We start from the raw sequence: 25,081 nt of genomic DNA, 5'->3' as shown, positions 1-25,081 counted from the left end.
TTGTGTGGATACGTTTGGGGTACGCCCAGGGGAATCAGTCCAAGAGCAAAAGTCACACACACACACACATACGCACACACAGGCACACAGTAGTGCATGTCGAGTCCATTTAAAGAGTAATGCTTTAAGAACTAACCAAATCACAAGTGCACCACTAGCCCATTTATGAGCCCAGTGTCAAACTCAACTGACAGCCATTTAAAACATCAACTGTTCTACCAACTACTTCCAGAGGAGCGGGTATGGAATCAAGGCATGACTTGCTCGCTAAAAAACTAGAGCGTGAAATGCAGCAGCAACAACAACAACAACAGCAGCAGCAGCAACAACAACAACAGCAACAGCAGCAGCAGCAGGCACACCACCAGCCGCAGACGCATCATCAGCATTTCCATCAGAGCCACCAGCCGCCGCATCATCATCATCATCATCATCTTCAGCACCACCATCATCAGCAGCAGCAGTTCTTGATGACGCCAACAGCGACCTGACCCGGCAGCGCTAATGCACCACTAACGCCGCTGACCCACTACCATCATCAGCAGCAACACCACCATCTGCAGCAGCAGCAGCAGCTACAGCAGCAGCTACAGCAACAACAACAGCAACAACAACAACACCACCACATCTACTCTTATGTGCTGCCAGCGGCTACACATATTGCAGCCTGAGTGGTGCCGTGGTGCAGTGGTGCAGTGGCACGGGGCGACAGGCGTACACTTTGAGTTTGAGCGGATCCCCCCTCCGCACAGCATAGAGGAGTGAAGCTCCGCATGTAACGGATTCATGCAAAGGAGGCAAAACTTTAGTTGTAGTATATAAAAAAAAAACTTTAAAAAATGCAAAAAAAAAAAAAATTATAATATATATATATATACATATATATATATATATATATTAATTTATATGGCAAGCCTAACCCAGTTTAGTGAAATTTTTGACCGGCCGATGAAATGTTGAGCGAAAATTGTAGGTACCAAAAAACAAAAACAAAAAATGACAAAACAAAGCTTAACGAGAAAAACAAAAACCAGCAAAGGGAAATCTTGTAGTAAAATATACATCAAAAAATAGATCAGATTAGATTGAGAGAACTAAATCTAGACAGTTGATATGCCCCAATAGATATATTCATATGTGTATTAATATATATATTTACATATATATGTCTATAAGAGCTGCAAAAGATTTTTGAAACATTTTTAACTATGGTTGTTCCGATAATTTCCATTTAGCCTTTGTTTTCGAACTAAGATCGAGCCTTTATTCATTTTTGTTCAGCTTCATTAACCCTTTCATTTCGACCATATTCATGAAATGGAATTGAGACATTGCAAGAATTTGATCTGTTATTTTTCTAAACAACCTTTATCCATTCATTTAAGACATTTTTAAAGCAGAATAACAAAGTTAAGGGAATAACATAAAGAAGAGAAAACAAAAATACATATAAAATTGAACATTAATAATAAAAAAGAAAACATAAGTATAGCTTAACCGAATGTGCCCTTTAAATAGCTCTCTTTCTAGAATTATTAAAAGACAAACAAAAAGTTAAAGAATTACGAAAAAAAAAACCAAAAACAAAAACATCTGTATATGTGTGTATATGCATTAAAGTAATATCTTGTATCTAGTAATACAATTTTGAAATGTTATTTAAAGATAATGAAAGCTAATGAAAACAAAAACAAAAAACAAAAACAAAAAACCCACACATAAAATATTTAACAACGAGAACTAGTCGATGTCATCAAAAGTAAAATCTATATTGAGAAAAACTGAACGCTGGTTTCGAAATTTATTTGTTATAAAAACGTACATTTAAATTGTGAATTCGACACGGCATTAAGCTTGAAATGCGCTGTTAAGACTCTCGTAATACATACAAACATACATACATGCATATATAAATATATATATATTTTAACTAACTAACCAGTTAGGGGAACCAGGAACTGTAGCTGGAACTGGCATTACAGCTGGTATAATTAGATTCAGACACTCTCGACACACTTTCCGCCCAAAAAAAATAACACAAGCAAAAAATGAAGAAACTGAAATTTCTGCAAAAGCTCTCTCTTAACCGCATAAAGACTAGAAAATTGATAAGCTTGTATTGTTGATAATCCAACAAACAAAAACATTCCTAACTCGATTTCAGAAAAATGCTAGAACAATCAACACACACATTTCTTGCTAAAAAAAAACCAAAACAAAAACCAACGAACCAGAGACAGCGGGGTAACTACAGGCAGAAACAAAGGCAACAACAACCCAACAACCAACACAAACAACTTTTGATTACGGGAACGACAAGCGGTCGTACTTTTCGATTGCAAAATCAGTAACATATCATCTTACGTAGCAGCAGTAGCAGCAATTATGGAACTACTTACATCTATTGTAACTAAATGAAGCAACTACAAGTACACTTATGCTAAAGCAATGTTATAGTTAAAAGCTAAAACAACTATTAGGCAACCATCAAGAACACCAACAACAACAACAACAACAACAACAAAACAAACAACCAAACGAAAAGGCAAGACATAGGCTTTTAAGTAGCTAATTACAAAAACGGCAAACTCTACAATTTGAAAGAAAGAAAAGAAACAAGACATTCATCATCTGAATTGGCAGCCGTTGCAGTTTATCAGCATTGTTTAAATTATAGGCATACACGTTTATTATTTAAAATTTACACTTTAAATTAAATTTTATATTTACCAAAGTTGTCCTTACTAAATAACATAAACCCGAATTACGTTAACCATTCCCCACATTTGTTAAACAAACCAACAGCAAAATAATATAATAATTATAAATAAATAACAATATAACTCTATTTAATTTACTTAGTTAAGCTTAAAACAACTAGACATACCAAAGGCATATTTGAAACATTTGTTAAAGCAAAAAAAAAAAAGATAACAAAAAAATATACGAAAAATATGTTGTAGCAATTATTGGTAATGGATTTCCAGCGCATATTTATAAAAATAATAATAATAATAATAATGTTGAATGTTGAATTTTCTACTTCTCATTTTGTCTACTTTCAACAATTGATTTCATATATGTAAAATTTCAATTGACTTTAGTCAAATGTAAAAGCATACTCCGTCCAATTACATTTCTTGCTTACTCTTGCCTATCATTATTATCATCATCATCATCACCATCAGCATCATTAGCATTGTCATCATCATCATAATAATGATCATTACATTCGGGCGTGTTGGTACATCATCTGTTTGAAAATACATGCTATACATAACCAAAATCTATTCATAGGTCTGTAAAGAAACCGACACATATAAACCAATTCCCTACTATACACACACACACACACACACCCTTAGGAAGATCTAGCTATAAGTGAACAAGATTAATTATATTAATACTAATGCATATCATAAAATTGCGCCTTTAACGAAATTAAAGAACAAAAACAAAACAAAAACCAACAAAATTAATTATGAAGCAAAATATTTACAACTACAAATAAGCGTATAAATAGATAATTAATTAAACTAAAAATAAAAAAAGGTTACCAAAAAAAGAAAAACAAAAGGGAATAGAAGCTATGCCTAATACAAATATTTTCGAAATTAATTTTAAATGTTAAGGAATAAGAAAACTTTTCAGGCTTGACGCCTCGAAGTATGCAAGCATTTTAGCAAAGAAAAGCAATGGAAGCGCGTTCTTATTGACTTGTCTAAGACGCTGCGCGTGTGTGCGTGTGTGTGCGTGTGGCAACCAACACGCCTGCGTCTGATTAAAAGAAACATCAAAGCAAAACATGTTCACGTCTAGTATAGATCATCGACAACTTCTCATGTATCTATAACCAAAAAGAATAGAAAAACAAATGTTAAAGACAAAAGCAGTTGCAAAATTAGCTGCCTTTAGGCTCTTATTTCAAGACACTCTCCTAACTACATTCTCATCAGAAAAAAAAAAAAAAATACATAAATAATTAATAAAAAACAAAATTGAGTAAAACAGTTTGGAAAGTGTGTATAAAACACTTTTAAACTGGAATATCTAATGCATCATGAAATTAGTTTGTAAATGTAAAACTAAAACTAAACTAAACAATATGAATTATGGGAACATTATATGAATATATAAATACATTTTTGAAACAAATAAACAAAAAATTATATATATATATATATATATAAAACTACACGCAACTACAACGGATACATATCAGCAAGATGAAAGATTTACCAGATAGATGCGAAGTAAAATAAACAAAAAAAAAAAAAAAAACGTTTACAACAAATTGATAAGCGATATGTTTTGATGTGGTTTTTAAACATTTTTTGACAATGTAAGCGTAAAAAGGCAAAGCAGTTACCAAAAAAAAAAAATAAGTAAATAGAACGAGAACTAAAAAAAGTCGCTGAATAAAACACAGAGATGAGAAGTACATGAGTTTTGTGCATCTAAAGAAGGGCAATTAGTAATAGATTACATACTACATACATATGTAAATGCATATACCAAGTAATGGCATATAAGCCAGTAAAGGCAACAGTAATAGCAAAGATAATTTGTATTTTATTGTATTTATTATTGTATTAGCTTTTAGCTAAGTATTTGTACTTTATTTTTCGTGCATCTCGAAAATGTTTATATATTATGGATAAACTGCTCTTTGAACTATTTTAACTATATTTATTCGTACACATATCCCCGATTCGGTTTCCGATTGCCTTTTGTTCGCCTGCCTAAAAGATAACTAAAAATTTGTTCTGTAACCATACTAATGCCTAAGTACTGTATTGTATACCATTTATATACTATACTATATATACATACATACATACATATATACATTATTTTTCCGTACTTGCGTTTTTATGTGTAGTGCTTACCTAGCCTTTTTTAATTGACGGTATTAATTATGCTTAATAAATTCATTATGTTCGTTAAACAAACAAAAACATTCAACTAACATTTGTTTTATTTTTCCACATCTCTTTACACAAATTTATTTGGATTTTCTTTTTTAATTTGAACATCATCAAGCAGATGCGCAGAAACCTTAAAGAAACGAATTTTAAATTAGTGAAAATGTTTGCAACTATACAAGAAAAAATTCATAATATACAACAAATAACAAAATGCATTGGTATATATGTATTACGTTTAAAACCCTGAATATAAACTTAAGTAACTGGGAAATACATGATATGATTATCAAAATGAACTACTTATAATGAGAGGCATTCAAGCAAACATAAAAATATATGCGCTGTACATTTGTTTATAACATTTCCAACTGGAATGCAACTCGCCTGGCAGTTGCATTACATATACATACTATATACAGCCATACATATACAGGCATACGCGTATATGTATACATATACAAGTATACACACACATATACACGAAGACACATTTACATATATATATACGTATATAAGTAGAACAAATTGATATTGAATATTTAAAATATCTATGAAAGATATCAAGAAGAAGAATTTGAAGAGAAAGCAACAGCAGCAACAACAAGTGAAATGAAAAACATTCAAAATTAATTGAAAACATATCAAACTCGTGCCCGATATAAACAACTATATATGTGCATGCATATATAATATTATATCTTTTAATATATATATGTATAGATATAAAAAGCAGCAACAAATTATGCGCAGCAATTTTCAAATTATAAAACAAAAAGAAGCAACAATTATATTAATAATGAATTCATATATAAAGAGAATGCAATTTTTAATTGCATATTATTCAACTTTTATCAGTATAATAAAAATATAAATATAATTCAATATAATATTAACTACAAAAATGGCAAATATTTGTCTATTTTGAGGCTCATTTATTTGACGTTTTTGCAAAACATTTAAAAACTCTTCATTTTAACAATTGAAAAAAAAAAAAAAAAACCAAAAACATTACAAAATAAATAAATAAAACCCTTTTGCTAGTATTGTAAAAATTTAATGATTTTCAACAAATAAGGAAAATCATCTAACAAGAAACAACAACAAATGAAAAATAAATATACAAAAGAGCGCAAGCTAAGACAAAAATTAGCTAAATATTATTATTATAAACTTACATGAACGGTAACAAAACAAAACAAAAACAAATATGAATATCAGCCTTGTTCTTTATATATATTTCAAAGTAAACCAAAAAAAAAAAAGAAGAAAGTTAATAAAAAAAGCATACAATATATTAATAAATTATTAACTACTATATTAAAAGTAAACTAAAAAAAGAAAAAATTACAAAATAAAAAGAAACAAAAAAAAAACAAATTACATAAATATTTAGCGAAAATATTGTATTGTGAGTTTAAATGTGTGTGTTGTTGCATACGATAAAACCAAAGAAATAGCAAATCGAGCGTTAAGGCAATAGACAGGTCAAAGGTCAAGATTGGCAGAACGAAGTGCGGATTGGCTGAAAAAAAAAAATAAAATAAATATCAATTGAACGAATTGCAGTACAGATCGTGAACATATTCACATCATTTACGTGAAACCAATAAACAGCAACCAGCGATAAAGTTTAAACGCAATTTATTTTAATTACACTATCGTATTATCAGAATCAGATTATTGTACTACAAATTATAAATAAACAGCAAAACAACAGAAAAAAAAAAAAAAAATTGAACACAAATTATACAATTTGATAATATTTCCCCTCCCAAACCATCAAAGCGATGCACAAAGACCCTGCCTGACAAAAAATAAACATAAACAAATGATGAAACCAGGGTCCCGGCACACGACAATAGTCTCAGTGCGAACTGCAGCAGTAGCAACAACAACAGCAACAACAAATAATATGTAATACAAATAATGAATAAAAACTTTAACAATTGTTTTGTGTAATTGTAAAAAAAAAAAAAAAATTTAAATCGACTCTTCTTTTCTGGAAGCAAAGGGAGTTAAAGGGTTTTTAGCCTGCAGTAGCAGGCAGAGCAGTAGCTGCCCTTAAATTTGGCTGCCTACTGCTACTGTCTCAACTGTGCCCGGATTTTCCCCGGCCTCGCCCGTGGCCAGCTTAGTGCTCAACAAATTAGATCTATGCGTTTCAGCCAGTTTATGTCCGTGGAATTAAAGTCTACTTGTAGAATCTTGAACTTCAACTCTATTTGAAAGTATGTTTATGGTTCATCGAATAAAGGATCAAGAGTTGGAAAACGTTACCAAAAGTTAGAAAGCATCACGAAAAATAAACTTTCGCTAATTATGTTAAACCCTTGCGACAAACGTATCAAAAATCTTCTTAAGGAGATCGTGGAAAATTAGTTTGAGGCCGAAAGATAAATGGATGGTAAGCAAAAAGTACAAGCGTTTTTTGCTTGTTTCCCAGTCTTGGTGTGCACCTTCATTAGATAAGGTAACTACAGTGAAAATTTCAGCTTCTTATGGCTGTGCGTTGATCACCAGTCAGTCAGTCCGTCAGTCAGTCAGTCAGGGCAAACAGTTTTATATATTGAGATATAGATTTGTATTTATTTGTTATTTAAACTTATAATCGAAAAATGTTTACACCCGCATCAGCATCAAACCGAAACAGCTAAATTAAATATAACAATATTTCAACTTAAAATATAATTAAATTGTTTTTCTGCTTGCGAAAAATCTCAAGAGCTGGTTCTTGTTATCGCTGGCGTCAGGGGCGTCCGTTGGGGGTCAGCAGAAATTGAGTTTAATAAACCCCGCTGAATTGATATGGAACTACGCCCCGCACGCAAATCTAGATGCCGGCTTTGGCCCGGGGTCGCGCTCTGAGCTGATAAGCTGAGCATTGAGCTCATCCAAACGAGTCGTTTATATGCCAGTAACTACTGTACAGGGTTGTTGTGCCAAGAGGGAAATCCCTTATATAAAACACGTTTGTCTACCTGTGCACAGGCAGTTACCTGCGTAGCGTGGATTATACTTGGAAAAGGAATTTAAGCATAAAGATGGCACAACCTAAACACACGCAAAAAAAAATATGGTTCACTTAATTTTAGAAAATCATTATTGAATGATTTATTTACTCTGTTTGAATTATTTATTATTAAAATGTTAATATTTAATTTTACTTAGAATACAAGTAGCAACAAAAAATTAAGTAAAATATATTTTACTTTAACTTGCGGCGAATTACCCAATTAAAATCTTTGTTTTTATTTAAATTAAACACATATGTCTTTCAAATTAAAATAAACAATAAAACTCGCCCATATAAAAATGTTTAAAAATACGCATTTATTAATGAAAAAGCTTTCTAAAAACTATAAAAATTTAATTTTAATATTTTTTTTTAAACATTATTTTCTGCTTTTTAAATTGTTTAAAGATATTCACTTTCTAAAAAATAGAAAACCCTTGTAAAGTTGAATTTAAAAATGTCAAGGCGATTTCGCTGCGTCTTTTTTTCTGAGTGTATGTGTATATATACTTACCTAGAATGTGCTGGCAACCTCTAGTCGATATTTGTACTGGATGAACTACGTTGAATCAGTAGAATTTGGACTCTGAGACGAGACGGTTTTAAAATGCGCTTGATTTGTTTGCTGCTGCTTTGGGCAGTTGCCGCGATACAGGTCTGCCTGGCGGACAACAAGGTGTCCTGCAAGGACGAGCAGGGCCACGACGTGGACTGGTAAGTGGCACTCTACAAATATAGCTGGCAATGGATGCTTAATGTGGATGCTAAATGTGCACCTTCTACAGGTGGTACATCTACAAGCTGCCCAAGCACTTTAGTGACAGACCGCACGGCCAGGACGTGAGTGGATTGCGCTATCTGTATGTGACCAGCACCAGCTACGACAACTGGCATCTGTCGGGACGACGCATCAGCGATGCCAACTCGATGCCAGCCCAGACTCTGAAGCCGCTCTATGCGGACGAGCATCGCGTTCTGCTGGCCGCCTACAATGATCAGTTTCCCAATGGCACCGTCGCCAGCAAAGGGGGCCATACGAAGGGTGTGGTTGCCACGGACGGCGTGACGGGCATGTGGCTGGTGCACTCGGTCCCCAGATATCCCACTGTGCCGGACTACAGTTATCCCACCACGGGCGAGCAATACGGACAGAGTCTGCTCTGCATAACGATTGACACTGAGAGCGTTGAGAAGGTGGGCGAGGTGCTCGTCTTCAATGAGCCGCATTTCTACTATGAGCGCAATCCCTTGCTAAAAATTAGCGAACTGTTTCCCAGTCTGGAGCGTGCACTAAAGCGTCAGTGGCGCACCGAATCACCCTACCAGAAGGAAGTGGAGCTGCGCACACTCGACGGCAAACAGTTTCGAATCTTTGGCAAGAGCCCGCGTGCCAATGTGGAGCTCTATAGCGATATTGTGGCACCTGCTCTGGGCGTCAATCTTTTCGTGGAGGCGTGGCGTGACGGTGCTGGCAACTTGCCCGACAGCTGCGACAAGCCCTACCAGATCTACAACGTTGAGGACATTGACAATCCCGAGTTCGCGGTAGATTTCAAGACCACCGCCGATCACTCCAAGTGGGCCGTCTCCGAGGAAACGGGCTTCAAGCTGCATCGTTGGCGCATCGGTGGCGGCGATTGGATTTGCATCGGTGACATTAACCGGCAGCAGGAGCAGCACAATCGCGGCGGCGGCACTGTTTGCCACAAGAGCTCCCGTGTATCCGATATCTATCGCAAATTGGTAACCAAATACGAAAAATGTAACCATAACTCACACGATGCTGCCTAATAAAACTTTATTTCCCCAATCTGTATCTTAATATGGATAATATTCATATATAGGAAAAACCTAGGCCTAATTTTCCTGGTAATGTAATATCTATATATAAAACTTTTTGTCCTGACTAACTGACTGATTGATGATCAACGCACTAGCTAGGAATTTGACATTTTCACTGTAGTTACCTTATCTGACGAAGGTGCACGTTATGACGCGGTTTTGGGAAACTCCACGCACGCGTGGAAAAATCGCGAAAAACGTTTGTATGAAACTTTTTTGTTTACCATCCGATCGGCCTCAAACTCATTTTCAACGATCATTGCTCAAATTCATCTAAGAGGTGTTTCACACTTTTCGAAAAATGCATTCGTCCTTCGTGTCAAAGATTTGCTGGGTGTCGTTTCGTGTTCAAATTGATTTCACACTTTCACACTTTTCGCAGAATACAAACTTCCTCGGTAAAAAGTGCTATTCACAGATTTTATTGGAGAAGTTTTCAGTTTTGTCCGATTTGCTTTAAACCCTTTCTCAATACGTGTTTCAGCGATTTGGGAAATTTCACCCGCAACAGTGGGAAATTGGCGGAAAGTTTTTTGTTTATCTTCCGATGGGATTCAAACTCCTTATCAAAGATCTATTTGAGAATTTATTTTATACGTGCCACGGCAAGGCTCGCTAGTATCTGTATAATATGAGAAGAAACAATTTTTAATCGAGTGTGTTCTGACTTCCAACAAGGTAGACAGAAAATGTCTTTACATTTTCCAAATGAGGTTCATAATCGATATTTATGTATCGTTTAAGGACACGAGGAGGAGACAGAATTTTTAAACACAAGTAATCAGCTTTATCATACAATTCTAACACTTGAACTAAGACTAAGACTATTCAAGTTTTTGATTACAGATCTATATCGATTGATTAGGGCAGATAAAGGGGTTCCCACAGACAGGCTTGACCAACTCCCATTCAGATTTTGGACTATACACCTTACAGGACTGATAATATCATTACACACATTTGTACATCTATATTATGCATATATTAACCATTTTTTTATTAATGTTATAAAAATGCCAATTTTATATATGAAATTTTATCCGATTAAACTAACTAAATGAATTACCCGACCATTATTTTTATTTGCTGTTTACTTTGAAATATTACCCATTTCCTGAACTTCAACTGTAGATGGCTCTGTGGCGACATCTATTGTAATTAAATGCAGTCACTGCTGCACAGCAATGACGTCACAAGATGGCGTCGGCGCGCAGAGCGACTGCCAGGGTTGGGAAACAGAAAGAAACAGCTGTTAATAAACGAAGCGGATTAAAACACACAAAAGAAAAAACAAACTGCAGCTGGAAAATATTCAAGCTGACCCAAATAAAAAAAGAAGCTTAATTAAAATATATTCATTAGCCTTTGTGAAATGTTCTGCTGCCTGCGCACGTGCTTCAATGGGGGGCAGCTGCGAAAGCCAACGTCAGCAGCGCATCGTCTCAGGGAGCCCGAAGTGCACCTAGATGCGGCGCATATGGGTAAGTGTTCTCCTACATATTTGAACTAAAGCTAAGGTAATTCCCATGCTTGGCAGGCCCCGATGTCATATTGCTGTCGCATCAGCTGCGTGTAACAGGCACAGGCGGTGTACTGGCCACTGCGCCCCTGGTGCAGTCCAAATCCTACTTCGAGGTGAAGATCCAACAGAGCGGCAGCTGGTCAATTGGCCTGGCCACGCGTCATGCGGATCTCACACGCAAGTGGGGCGGCGGGGATCGTGAATCCTGGTGCCTGTGCTCCGACAATGCGACACGCCACAACGACGAAGAGTTCCGACCCGTTGTGGCCAACTGCAAACAGCCAACGGGTGCCGCCAAGTCACCCGCCGCCGCGGTCACATCCACTGCCAATGGTATATTAAACAATAGCGCTGCCGCTGCAGCAGGCCTGATTGCAATTGAGGATCTGCAAGAGGATCTGCTGATGACCACTGGCGTTGAGACGGCGCCAGAGCTGAGGACGGTGGATGCTTTGATCAGTGCACCGCAACGTGACTATCCTGACGAGGGCGACATACTCGGCGTGGCCTTCGATCATGTCGAATTGAATTTCTATTTCAATGGCAAAAATCTGGAAGTGCCTTTTCGCAATGTACGCGGCTCGGCACTGTTTCCGGTCATCTACGGTGAGTCGCTGGCGCATTTGTTTCCAGCTATTCCGTAATTAATTTCTTACTGTGTATGCCTTGCAGTGGGCAATGGCGCCATACTGGACATTATTCTGGATAATTTTACGCACGGTCCGCCCTCGGGATTTGAGCGCATCTTACTGGAGCAGTCACTACTTTAGAGCATCGGCTCAAAGTCACATGCCATGAACAAAATAGCAGGCTACGGGTTTTCTACTGCCAGCTCCTGCTTCAAAAGTATTGAAAATTATTTCTAGTCTCGCAGCCGCAAATGTTGACGCCATGAATCGATTCTCAAATCAAATTAAAAATCACAGGCTCGTTTTCTCTATGTCCGTTGAAATTGAAATTCCCATCTGATTGTTCCCATTGTTAACTAGCACCAAACTTGCGGTTAAATATCTAGCGAATCATCTGCTAATTCAGTCCTAATTTTTCTACCATGTGTTTTGTTCTCTGACAATTCTCTTGTTGTCCGAACTAATCGGAAAATATAGCAAATCTACAGCTATACTCTCTTCACAAATTTTATACACTGTTCCCTCCTGGTAAAATATGCATAACATATGTAAAAGTCATTTTGTTTGATGCCTTTAAAGCGAGATATTTGGTAGTTATCTTATAAATACCCGCGTCAGCTAGATTAGCTAGTTAGTCACGCCAATCCTAGTCCTCGTTAATACCCTAAATAGTTAGTTTCTGCAGGTAAGTCACAATATTTGATAAGCAGAAGGATGATCTCATTTATCGAGCATTAGAACAAATAAATAGCAGTACATTTATATGGGCCAGTGTTGATAAGCACGTGCTTGTTCTGACTGTTTGAACTTTTCGCAACACAAATCTTGGGAAAACGAGCCTTGAAATTAAAATGTCCAATCAATCAACAGTTTCAAAGCAATTTCCACACATTTCTTATTAATGAAGACTTAAATAATTTAACTATAGCATATGGGAGTTAATTCATGTCACATTTGCGGCTGAAACAATTTTGCGTATTATTTAAATTTTTGAATGTATGTTTTGTAAATTATTAAAACGTAGCTAGACCTTGCGACTGCTTTGTATAATACACCACTCTATAGACTATATAATAATAAAATATTATATTTTCTTTCGTACATTCCCATTATACAAAAAAAAAATCTACAAGAGTTATTGGACTATAGCCTAACTTTATGCACTCGAGCACGGAAATTATCGAACTATATATGTACACTATATTTAAGGATCTGTATTTAACGCTTTGAAAACTGACTTATCCGCGCGCGGACAATAATGAATGTTATATATATTTGTATTGTGCGTACTTACCTTATATTTGCGTATATATAGACGATATACCATACACACACACATATATATATATATATATATAAAGCAGAGCTTAAACAAAATATTGTTTAGCTTGTCATTAAAATCAATGTAAATGAAATTATTTGAAAAATCACAGAAAAATCCTAGTCTTATATAATTAATTATTTCCTGGCTTAAGGTATATTAAAAATCGATAGGGCGCATGTCGAGGGTTCGCAGAGCAGCTGTTGCTGAGTTGAAAACCGGCGCCACATGGGCGGCAAAGGCGAGATTATACAGATCCACATCGGACAGGCGGGCGTGCAGATTGCGAATGCATGCTGGGAGCTTTACTGCCTGGAGCATGGCATCCTGTCAAACGGTCGGCTGATGAGCAAGCCGTGCGATGATTCCTTCTTGACGTTCTTCGAGTTTAGCGGTCATGAGCCCTGCGTACAGCCGCGTCTCGTCATGATCGATACGGAACCAACGGTCATAGGTGGCTGGCAATTGCATCGCATTATGATCTTCGGCTCATCTTCATTCCCCTTTTCTCTGATCCAGATGAGATACGCACGGGTGCCTATCGCAATCTATTCCATCCGGATACGCTGATCACGGGCAAGGACGACAGCGGCAGCAACTTTGCCCGCGGCTACAATCTGATGGCCAGCGAGCTTCTGGATCGCGCCATGAATGCCATACGCCGTGTCGCCGATCGCTGCCGCAGCCTGCGTGGTTTCCTGGTCTTTCGTGCCATCGGCGGCGGCACTGGCTCTGGCCTGGGCACACGCATCATGGAGAAACTGGTCGAGGATTTTGGAAAGAAGATGACAGTCATAGAGTTTCTGGTGTATCCATCGCCTTCGTAAGTTGGTAAATGCCAAAAGCATTTTCCGCTCATCTCAGGCCACATTTGTTTTCGCCGCAGCATTTCGCCCGTAATTGTGGAGCCGTACAATGCTCTACTGGCCACTCACTTCTCCATGGACTGTGCGGATGTCTCTTTCATTGTGGACAACGAGGCACTTTATGACATTTGCGCGAATACATTGAATGTGCCTGCGCCCACGTACACCAATCTGAACCGCATCATTGGACAGGTGGTGGCTGCATTTACGGCGACGCAGCGATTCTCGGGTCAGTCGGTTAGCTTTCAGGAGCTGCAGACAAATCTGGTGCCATACCCGCGCATACACTATCCCCTAATTAATTACGCTCCCCTCGTGCCCGTCACCCACTCGCAGTTCGTCAACATGAGCACCGCCCAACTGACGGGCCAATGCTTCCACATGAGCAACCAAATGGTTCGCTGCAATCCGGCCCATGGCAAATACATGGCGTGCGTGCTGCTCTATCGTGGCGATGTGGCGCCCAATGAGATCAACTCAGCGCTGGAGAACATAAAGCGTGCCAAGTCCTTTAAGTTTGTGGACTGGTCACCGACGGGCTTCAAGATTGGCGTTAGCCAAATGCCGCCCGTTTATGTGCCCAACGGAGATCTGGCGCCCACGAGTCGCGCCTGCGTGGCCATATCGAACAATACGAATATACGGATCGCCTGGTGCCGCCTGGTCAACAAATTCGATAAGCTTTATCAGCGGCGCGCCTTTGTTTATCATTATGTGGGCGAGGGCCTCGAGGAGGGCAACTTCAACGAGGCGTCCGAGAATATATGCCAGCTGGTGCACGATTATCTCGAGGTAGATGCCTCGGCGCCCGTCTCCAATCGCGGCTCCGATCGGGAAGAATAGCCCGGCAGTGTGTGCCTTGTCTTTTAATGCCTGGAATAAATCCAAAATTTGGTGTATTTATGCGTAAGTTTTCGGTCAAGTGATTTGGAGGTAATTGCGCAGCAATTGACGTCTCGATGACTTTATAAAAGTTGCGGCGCTTTCGTCAGGTTTTCTTTTTATTATTCCTTTTTTCCAAACCAAAAAAACCGTTGGACAAATTAAGTATTTATGGCCCGGGCTTAAGCAAATATTGACCCAGCCCACAATTTGCGTTGCTTGACCCCGACTCGAAAAAACAGAAGATGGGAAGGGGAGCGGCGACGGCGACGGTGGCGAGGAGCTGGGTCGGTCTCTTCTCTGCTGTGCTGCTGGCAGCTGGTCCAGGCTGGCCTATAATTAAAATGATCGCAGGCAAGGGTTTAGCACGTACCGAGCCAAAAGTCGCGCTTATCGCGATCGCACCCAGGGCAAGGTCTCTGGGGCTGATCTCGCTCTTCTGGGTATCTGCCTTGCGGTCTTCCTCCTCTTGCTTCGGGCCGTGACGGGACTTACGCACGCTTAATGCGCGATTATCGATGGAGCCACCTGGAGCTCCCCTCGCAATCTGTTCGGTAGATCTTGCGCACGCAGCTCTCGGACTGGGATGCGGCATCTTATCAGCGCCGTTTGGTGGTCCTTGCTGACCGAACGACCAACCGACCAAGCGACTGCCCGGACTGGACCGACCCGACCCGACCGTTGTTATTATAAGCATTATCATTATGATCCATGCCTTGGCCATGCCTTTGTCTGTGTTAACTGTTGCTAATCTTAAATTGCGCGCACAATGCTTTTGTTTTGCAGCGTGAGAACCGCTGCGTGTGGGTTCCATCAACGGCAGGCAACAATCTGCAGGCTCCTCCCCTCCGGCCAAGGACCGCAACGTGTTAATGAGCTAAAGGAAATGCTGCCACAGGACCACCTTAGGCGGCTGTCCGGCCACCAAATGAAGTTGTTATGTGTTATAGGGTACCGCGCGCGGCTAATAAAGCAATTTGGGTTATGCCTCGCAAAAGAAAGCGATGCGACGGTACAGTTTGACCGGCCAACAGCATCGGAAGTCATTGACAGGACGATGAGCAGAGGGCGGGCGGGTGGGTGGAGGGGGTAAACCCTGCCACAACATTTGAAATATCTAGTTAACTTGCCAGCGCTATGCGAGCAGCGCCCCAAACACAGCTCTGACCTTCTTTATTTATGCACTAATCCGTGGGAAATGCGCGCCCAAACACCTGGGGCCGATTTATGCTCCTGCCTGTAATATGCCCATGCGCACCCGCACTGGCCACAAACAAAAAAAAAGTCCCAGCCTAGCCAATGGCTACAAACAGTTAAGCTCAACAACTAAATGAAACATGTCAAATTCTTGATACACTTACAGAACTCGACGTTCGCTAATATGAAAGATTTCAATTGATTTTCAAATCCAAATCTTAATCATAATCCTACACTGAAATCGACCTGATTCTAAAATTCGAATGCTACTTGGTAACAAAAATGTTTCGAAGTTCTTCCGTTAATACTCCTGACTACGGTCTTAAAGTCTTGCATGTTCCCTATTTTGCTGCCTATCTGATTAATAATTAAATTCACCTACCAAATGAATCTAGGTGATTTTAGACATTTATATATAGTTTAACATTAAAACTTAAATATTGTTGGCAACAATAACAATGGCATAAATATTTGTTAATATTATCAACAATAAATATGTAAAAAGTTGTTCTTTAAAATATATAAAAATAGTGTACTTTAACTTTTAAATACATTTAAAGAGCTAATGACAAATTGCTTAGCATTTTAGCAAATATATAAATAAAACGTATTTTATAAACTTTTAAAACGCTTGTGATTCCTTTTATAGAAAAATGATTATAGAAAACCCATTTGTTTAAATATTTCATAAAGCTTGCAAGTTTGGAACAATTTTTATTATTCACATTGATCTAAACGATTGAAAAAAATTGGCTCCAGTGAACCAAATTTATTATTGTTGACAAATTATTATAGTTTTTTTCTCAGTGTAATGCAGCAATAATAAATACGATACAAGTGAGCCAAGACAGATGAGCAATGCAATTGGTTGACTTAAAAATTCCCGCTGAATTATTTATGTAGAAGAAACAGTAAGACTCTTGAAATGAAGTCACATCTGCATTTTAGCGAACTTCTACAAGTAGCTGGCATGCTCTAAGTTAGAGTATACATATGTACAAAAGATGCAAAAACATTAAGCAACCGTCGAGTGAATTAATAAAGCGCCTTAGCATCGCGAGGCGGCCACGCATTAAACGACACACAACAACTGCAACAATGCAACAGCAGGCAGGCTGGCTGGCTGACTGGCTGGCTGGCTGGTTGGCAGGAAAAGCACAGATTGTACTGAACCATGATGCCACATGTGGCTGGCTAGCTTGGCTCGGCCTGGCCTGGCCTGGCCCAATAGATGCCACCACATGACTGACCAAGCCGCGTGGAGAGGAGTACAGCGCGAATCGGTTGAATCGTCAGCGTCACCCAATGCAGCACTCCAGTCCACTTTAGCCGAGGGCAAACATTTTGGAATTGCAATTTTCGACTTGATTTCAAAGTGGCCTCTGCCCCGGCCTCATCCCTGGGCTCTGCCGCAGCGCCTGGACGCAGCACAGCACAGCGCATTGTGCGCCTTTTTTTTTTAGCTGGGGCAACACCTACCGAGCGCAAATGGAACCTGCTGCGGGTGGGCGGTACAGGGTTGAGGAGGTGAAGTGGGGTTGGGGTGGGCTGTGTTGGTTTGGCAGTAGAGTTGGGGCAGCGACTGTTGCCCGGCACACGCAGCAAGTGTTTCGATTTATGTTTTTGCGCCTCGGCTGCAGTCAAAACACAACGTGCAACGTGCAACGTGCAGAGCGTCGCAGTCGCAGTCGGCGTTTCACTCTTGGCGTTTTTCATTCAAAATGTTTAACTATGCCGTCTGTCCTCTGTCCGGAGTGTGTCCATGCGGAGCGGAGACCACTTGTTGCTCTTTTATTCATTCAATTTGTCAGTTTTGCACGAGAGGCGCAGGTCCCAAGTCCGACTTCAGAACCCAAAAACCAAGATGCAGTCGCATTTGCCCGCTTCCCGACCACAAAGAGAGAGAGAGGGAGAGAGAGAGACAGAGAGAGAGAGAGAGAGAGAGAGAGAGAGAGAGAGAGAGAGAGAGTCAAAAGGTTATCGCCGCACTTGCAGCAGCATCATCATGATGATGCTGTGGATGATGATCATGCGCTTGCAACATGACGCCGCATGCAACAACAAAAAGCACAACAACAAATTATTAGTGGTAATATTTGTGAAATATTTGTTTTCTAATCTGTAAACACCAATCATATTAGCAATTTGAATATGACAGCAGCAGCAAACAGTAACAGGCCGTTGTTGCAGTTGCAGTTTCAGTTGTTGTTGTTGTTGCTGCTGCTGCTGCTGCTGCTGCAACATTTTGTTGGCTTGGTCAACGGTCAGTCGCTTGTGGCTAGGCTAGTTGCTTGGCCAAATGTATGTGGTGGGTGGCTGGCTGGCTGCTGGGTAGGTGGGGCTCCCGTGAGTTATTATCTATTCAATTGTTGCACTTGCCTCTCCTCTGCTGGCCGCTTCCTTTCCTCGAGCCATTTTGGGGCAGGCCAAATTAATTGAACAAGCGCTGCCTTTGGCTCCCCAGGCCTAAACAGTTATGCTGGGGCAGCGAAGCGCAATTCTCTGATTGGCAAGTGTAAAAATAAGAAGAAGAAGAAGCAATGGCAGGAAAACTCTTTTGCATTTATGAGTTGCCGTTTATGATAAATGCCGTGTGTATTTGTGCGGCTCGTTAGGCCCGTCGCCTTGCCACATCGTTTACAACACTTTAAGAGCGTCTATTCCACTGCCATCCGCCCCCTCGAACCGACTAAGCACATCATAAGCTGATGCATTGGCAGCCATTAGCAAGCCAATTGACATACTCCTGACTGACAGCTCGACAGACGGCAACAGGCAGCTTGCAACTGGCAACTCGCAGCTTGCAACCGTCAACTGGCAAGCGGCAACGTCTGCAGCTAAGTGCTGCAAATTTATCATTGGCCTCATCGTCGTCGCAGCTATTGCCAAAAATGGCACAAATAACGACATAATTTGGAGATCTCAGACACAGACACAGACGCGGACCACGTCGAACTGATCCCGAGACGACAACGACAACAACAAGCAACAAGCAACAAACAGCAAATATGCAAATTGCTGCTTGATCTACACGCATCGCCCGCCAAAAATGGTGGCCAAAATCGTTAGGCCGCATTCGAGCTGCATCCGTGTGCCAGTTGCAGCTTCTTTTCTGCTGTACTCTACAGCTGGGGCATAAACACTTTACAAAGCGCTTTGACGAAACTGAAATGTAAACACCTGCCAGAATGTATTTCCATGTCATTTCAAAAAATCACGATTGCTTTGTACACTTTTTCGAAATGTTTAAAATAAATGCCAAGTAGAAACAGAATAAAGAGTTCGAATCAGTTTCTCAGCCCAAAAAAACCAGCAGTAAATAAATTTAAATAAATAAAATAATTGAAAAAATGTCAAGACAGAAATTAACAAATTTTAAAATCTGTCTTTTAACTATAAATAAATGTGGCCACGGTCTAGAGACCTCACGTATAGCCTATTTAATATATAAACAGAATTTACAAATTTGCAAATAATTAATGCGCAACTACTGTTTAGCATTTCGATTGTCGGATTTTGTTAAGTTAGTCAATGTTTTTTCTTACAATACTTATCAATTAAAAAAACAAATAATTAATAAAATTAATCACACTATAATTGAGTTGTGCTTAGAATTCCCCCTGCAAACTTATAAGGCATCTTATTTGAATATAAAAATTAACTTAATTTTTTTTTTGCATTTAAATGAGAAAAGATGGATATATTCAGCACGCCGAATATTTTATACTCTTGTAAGCTTTGTCTTACGGTGTTGCAGATATTTGAGAATAGTGAAGATCTTTTGTTCTAGATATCTTGATAAGCAAAAGAGCTTTTTATACAGGAACTTATTTTCCGCTTATGGCATGGATATAGTGGTCCGATCCGGCCGTTTCCGACATTTGCGCTGCAACAACAAGACCTAAGTGATGTTCAAAATTATAGCTTTAAGACTGAGAGACAAGTTTGCATAGAAACAGAAAAAGGGACAGACGAACTTGGCTTATCAACTCGGCTGTTGTTTGCTGATCTAGAATACATATATGTACATATATACTTTATGGGGCCGAAAATGTCTTCCTTTAAAAATGTAGAATTTATATTTGCTTTAAAATCTTCGGTAAATTGTTTACCGAAGATTCGGCTTCGACTCCCAGATTAATTTATGGATAAAGTATACTTAATAATAATAATAAAAATTATAATAATAATAATTTTAATAACAAACATAGTAGCAATAATAATGACAATAACAATAATTATAATAATAATAACAAAAACAATAATAATAGTAATAGTAATAGTAATAATAATAATAATAATAATAATAATACAAATAATAACAATAATAATTATAATAATAATAATAATAATAATAATAATAATAATAATAAAAATTATAATAATAATCAAATTGACAACAATAACAATACAATTTAAATTAAGAATAATATTAATTTTAATAATGTCATAAATACTATTAAAAATAATAATTATAATAATAATAAATTAATAATAATTATTACAATAATAATAAAAATGTTAATAATAATAATAAAAATGTTAATAATAATAATAACAATACAAATGATACAAATATTAATAATAATAATAATAACAATAATAAGGTTATAATAACAAAAATAACAATAACAATAATAATAATAAAATTAATATAAATAATAATAATTTACTTAATTAATTATAATTTGAATCCCCTTATTTCAGTTTTTATGGTTTTCACATAACAAATGATTCATATTATTTAAACAAAGTTAATAATAAACTTAGTAAATGTGATATATTTCATTGTTCTTTTACGCTGCTTTTGCACAATACGAAGTATATAGAAAAAACAATAAATTGTTTAAAAAGCTTATTATTTTTGACACATTTGCAGTTGCAGTTGTGTTGTGCCCGTTGCGATTAGTTTGAAAAAAAAAAAACAAATAATTAAATTAACTGCTAGAAACTTAGCAGCTTAAGCTTTGTGGCACTTGCCACAGCAGCCGAGCCACTCACTTAATTGGCAGCCTTTGATCTGCTGCTGCTGTTGCTGGTGGCATGACATCATCAATGGCCAACGGCATTTAGCCACAAGTGTGTTGAATGGCAGCTGAAATAGCTGAAAACAGCTCAAAGTGTTTCGGCCAACACACGGTCAGATCAAATGCATTTTTTTCGCAATGAATATATTAGCTGGAAAAGTGTGCAATATAAATTTGAACTTGAAATGCGCACGCGGCGCATTCAAAATTCCATATTAAGTGCAATTTGAAATAGAGTCTCTTCGCTGGTGGACAACCCCCCCATGTGGGCCCCTTGGCAAATGGCATGGTAATTACTCTCGACAGCGGCGCATTGCAATTTGAGCAACAAAAAAGTCAAATTCTGCACCGGGCGCAATTAATCAGGCGCTGGGTCGTGCCTGGCCAAATGTTTTTTGTCTTAATGATGCCGGAGTCGCAGTTGCTGTTTAACGGCCAACTTAGCCGACTGTCTGACTGTCTCTTAGACAGTCAGACAGACGTCCGCGCTGCTCGCCAAGTTGCGCAAATATGGCCAAAGTCAAAGGTCAAACGACTGCAACTGCGCCTAATGTCTCACTTATGGTCAGCCGAGTTGCGTGAGAATGTTCCAAGAGTTACAATTAGGCACTCGACTCAGAGAGTGTGGCAAGCGACGGGAAAACTCCAAAGCAGACAGCTAAACAAAGACCTTGTCAAGCTGTGTCATTTTTGGCAACTTAGATAGCTTTATATGTATATATTTACAACGAAATACAAATTGAATCCGGGCTCAAATCTGAGACTAGTGTGTGGATGTAGTAAGGCCTAAACCATTGGTCATAGTTGCCAGTGCTAACTATATTCTAAACCTATAATAATTAATTGAATACAGACAATTTTTTTTACTCCTTTGCTCTTATTTTTAGTTTAGATAGGAAGTAAATAGAAGGGATCCCAGCAACGATCGAAAAATAAGTGAAACTAGGTTAGCACGAATCTATGATATATAACAAAATATAACAATGCGAATATAAAAAATCTTTAAAGTTGAAGTCGTAACTGTGAAACACTTTCATAGATTCTTTCAAACTGAAGTCATCGGCATCGTCTTCTTTACAAGGATCTTAGATGTTATTCAATATAAGGCCCCGTCGATTGACGTAGCTTAGATTTTAGCACATCACAGATTTTGTTGTACACGCTTTTTCCGTGAGATTAGGTAATTGCAAGGCAGTTGTGGAAGAAACTAGAGACTAGTCCGACAATCCGTGAAGCAGAATAGTAGCTAAAAAGTCGTTCTTAATGCAAGAGACATAAGATGACAAGCTCTTCAACATAAAAACAAATCTCCGACAGTTCAAACTATTCTGAAACTTTGCCTTGTTAGAAGAATTGAGATTGGGCGAAAAAAAAGTCTATATTTTTTAAGAAGGAATCATCTCCGAACCCATAAGGTATATATAGTTTTAGTGTTTTTTTATACGCTGAACCCATTGAAAATTGATAAAAAGGGTATAATGGTTTTGGGCATACGTATGTAACAGGTGGAAGGAAGCATCTCTGACTCCATTAAGTGAATATATTATAATTTCCGTCCAAATTTCCGTTCGTCTGTCTGTCTCTCCGTATGTATGCATGAGACCATCTCGGCACCCAAAAGAGCGAAGGACTTATAATTTTGAACGCAGGAGCTCCGCGCAGCAATGTATCCAATTCGATAAGTTGGTACGCATCCAAGCAATCGATAACAACCGAAATCAAACCTTGATATTTAAAGCATATCCCTTAAATTTTAGCAGATAGATTCGCCAACATTGACATATAGCTTCTCGTAAAGTAGATGCAGATCAAGAGTAAATCTCCGCTAAAAGTATTCTGCTAGAAGGTTCAGAGTACATGCTAGTCGGACATCACCACCTAGAGCACTTTTACTTGTTTTCTACTTTTTTGGACAAGTTTAAAGTACTGTAAACTTAAGTGGAAAATAGTGTAGTATGCAGTTTGACGGAGCTCCAGTCTATTAGAGGATGTCATATAAACGCGATTAAATAACTATACATATATCTATGAAAGAGCAGCCTATCTGCTTGTCTTGGTGTCTTTTAATCCGCGAATCTGGACTTAGATGCAATCTTGATGGATCGCAGCATTTATCGGGCTGTAAAGTGTAGCTGGCGATTAGTCGTCGCCTCTTGTGTAAATGTAATGCCGATAATTTGGCTTGAATGCGTGGCCAATTGGGGACTTTCGTCTGTGCGCATTGCCAGCTAATAACTCCAGTTGAGCACTGACCAGTGCCTGTTCATGGTTGTCGTTGTTGTTGTTGTTGTTGCTCGTGGTCGTGGCAGCCGCTGGCCTAATCCTAATCAATTTTGAACGCCTGACGAGGCGTCATAAACACGCTTTAAAGAAAATCATTTTGCATGGGGCTCGACGCGAGGAGCGCAAACATTTAAAACATTGCCAAAGTGTTACAATTTCCATTAGTTACAGTTATTTGGCTTTGGCCAAGTGCGGTGGTCGCCAGTGGCGCAACCAGCACCCAACGCAACGCTCTCGGGGCAGCACAATTATCAGGCAGTCGCAGCAGCGGCACGTTGATTACGATGATGGATTATAACACTTTGTACAGGTGCTGCCAGCCAGGCTGCCTGCCAGCCAGAGAGCCAGGCTGCCTGCCAGCCCGTTAGACTGTTTTGCCTAGCCAAACAGCAAGTGGACTCTGTCCGGCTTCAATTGAATTCCCAATTGGCTGCACAAAACGTGCAATTTTTAGACACAGCTGCCGGGGGAAGTGGGCCTGGTACAAAACCAAATAACAATTCGGTCCCAGTGTCATATCGATGAGTGCTTGGCTAGGCTGCTGTACAGAATTGCGGCCAGATTGTGGTGCAGCCCTTGCCCTGAGTCACGTTTTGGCCATTTGCGTTGACAGAGCCGAGATGCTGATGCTTATTTGCTGTACAAATTATGCACGAAACGGGCCACGAGAAATTAATTTAACAGTCTGACAGGATTAAGCGCAGCCTCTTGCCAAGGTGCTACAAATTCCAGTGGCATAACCAAATGCTTGCTGATTGGTCACAAGCACAAGTCATAATCAAAGATCCGGGCTGCCCTCAAACCTCAAGCCCTCGGGCCGTGTCGGATGCATCCAATTAGCGGCGGCAACAGCAGCAGCAGCAGCAGCAGCAGCAACAGCAGCAACACGTGCTTCATCCACACCGAGTCGTTTGACCTCAGTTGAAAGATGCTGCTGCAACACAAACACACACAGGTGCATAGCTGCATCCATCGATCTGCGACCGCTAATTGAGCTAGCCAATGACAAACACAAATGCCCCGGCCCAGCCCAGTTTGGACTGCAACTGGTCTCAAGTCGGCTTAACGATCATTGACTGGCCCATTTGCTGTATAAAGCGAATATGCAAATATGCCGCCGATTAGAGAGAGAGCAGACTTTACTACACTCGAAAAAAAACTCTATAGATAGCCTAATAAATCCTACGGTAAGTTGTACTACTTTGTTTCCTGCTTTTTATCAATTACAAAAGCAGCTCATAAGTACAGCATGAAAAAAAAATATATTTGTAATATTTTGTAATGTAGTTATTCGATTCGCTAAGTTTAATCTTGAGAAAAAAAAACAAAAGAATCTATGCTAATTTGCGACCAGGTAACTTTAAATCTGAAAGACAAGCTCATAAATTAAGCTAGCTGTTGAAGCTGAAGGAATAAATATATTATTTAGAAAGTCAAATATAACTCCTCCAATGCGAAATAAAAGCTCTCAGCTCGGTTGAATTTAAAGTTGGATACCATAAACACAACACAGTGAAAACTCTCTTGGACGGACAGCTACTTGCGCGAAATATTATTAATCCTTTGCATTT

At 38.8% G+C, this 25,081-nt stretch overlaps 5 protein-coding genes across 5 annotated transcripts in view; all 5 read left to right on the top strand.

Annotated features, from left to right (window-relative positions):
• cpo (couch potato) overlaps nt 1–2,988 on the top strand; it is a 68,536-nt gene extending 65,548 nt beyond the window's left edge. The window contains 1 exon segment of the mRNA XM_064688989.1: nt 233–2,988. Within this exon segment, the coding sequence (XP_064545059.1) occupies nt 233–491 (259 nt within the window). The 3' untranslated portion in view covers nt 492–2,988.
• On the top strand, nt 492–4,410 carry LOC135433032 (putative transmembrane protein DDB_G0277665; the record flags this gene model as incomplete). The annotated part of the gene is made up of 1 exon (XM_064688965.1): nt 492–4,410. A coding segment is annotated over one exon (180 nt), but the record flags the coding sequence as incomplete, so codon positions are not given.
• A 4,089-nt stretch (nt 4,411–8,499) lies between these two features.
• Nucleotides 8,500–9,751, top strand: DNaseII (deoxyribonuclease II). Its single transcript, XM_064690393.1, has 2 exons — nt 8,500–8,655; nt 8,727–9,751. Exons 1-2 carry the CDS (start codon nt 8,549–8,551, stop codon nt 9,730–9,732), a joined length of 1,113 nt encoding a protein of 370 aa, XP_064546463.1. The 5' UTR covers nt 8,500–8,548; the 3' UTR covers nt 9,733–9,751.
• Nucleotides 9,752–11,049: 1,298 nt separating this feature from the next.
• On the top strand, nt 11,050–13,094 carry LOC135435232 (SPRY domain-containing protein 7). The gene is made up of 3 exons (XM_064692200.1): nt 11,050–11,264; nt 11,321–11,911; nt 11,978–13,094. Exons 1-3 carry the CDS (start codon nt 11,156–11,158, stop codon nt 12,073–12,075), a joined length of 798 nt encoding a protein of 265 aa, XP_064548270.1. The 5' UTR covers nt 11,050–11,155; the 3' UTR covers nt 12,076–13,094.
• Nucleotides 13,095–13,330: 236 nt separating this feature from the next.
• Nucleotides 13,331–15,031, top strand: LOC135435228 (tubulin alpha chain). Its single transcript, XM_064692187.1, has 3 exons — nt 13,331–13,709; nt 13,775–14,078; nt 14,142–15,031. Exons 1-3 carry the CDS (start codon nt 13,484–13,486, stop codon nt 14,962–14,964), a joined length of 1,353 nt encoding a protein of 450 aa, XP_064548257.1. The 5' UTR covers nt 13,331–13,483; the 3' UTR covers nt 14,965–15,031.
• Nucleotides 15,032–25,081: the final 10,050 nt, after the last annotated feature.

Source organism: Drosophila montana, unplaced genomic scaffold (assembly GCF_035044405.1).
Source record: "Drosophila montana isolate Dmon_TW-CO22-7 unplaced genomic scaffold, ASM3504440v1 contig_1505_1, whole genome shotgun sequence".
NCBI lineage: Eukaryota > Metazoa > Arthropoda > Insecta > Diptera > Drosophilidae > Drosophila > Drosophila montana.
Note: the sequence above shows the minus strand (reverse complement) of the source record. Positions and strands in the feature narration are given on the sequence as shown.

Excerpts from the sequence above, each read along its gene's own strand:
- DNaseII (XM_064690393.1), top strand. The coding sequence starts at position 8,549 with ATGCGCTTGATTTGTTTGCTGCTGCTTTGGGCAGTTGCCGCGATACAG. Across the intron at positions 8,656-8,726 it reads CAGGGCCACGACGTGGACTG|GTGGTACATCTACAAGCTGC; the intron begins GTAAGTGGCACT and ends CACCTTCTACAG.
- LOC135435232 (XM_064692200.1), top strand. The coding sequence starts at position 11,156 with ATGTTCTGCTGCCTGCGCACGTGCTTCAATGGGGGGCAGCTGCGAAAG. Across the intron at positions 11,265-11,320 it reads CCTAGATGCGGCGCATATGG|GCCCCGATGTCATATTGCTG; the intron begins GTAAGTGTTCTC and ends CATGCTTGGCAG. Across the intron at positions 11,912-11,977 it reads ACTGTTTCCGGTCATCTACG|TGGGCAATGGCGCCATACTG; the intron begins GTGAGTCGCTGG and ends TATGCCTTGCAG.
- LOC135435228 (XM_064692187.1), top strand. The coding sequence starts at position 13,484 with ATGGGCGGCAAAGGCGAGATTATACAGATCCACATCGGACAGGCGGGC. Across the intron at positions 13,710-13,774 it reads TACGGAACCAACGGTCATAG|ATGAGATACGCACGGGTGCC; the intron begins GTGGCTGGCAAT and ends TCTCTGATCCAG. Across the intron at positions 14,079-14,141 it reads CTGGTGTATCCATCGCCTTC|CATTTCGCCCGTAATTGTGG; the intron begins GTAAGTTGGTAA and ends TTTTCGCCGCAG.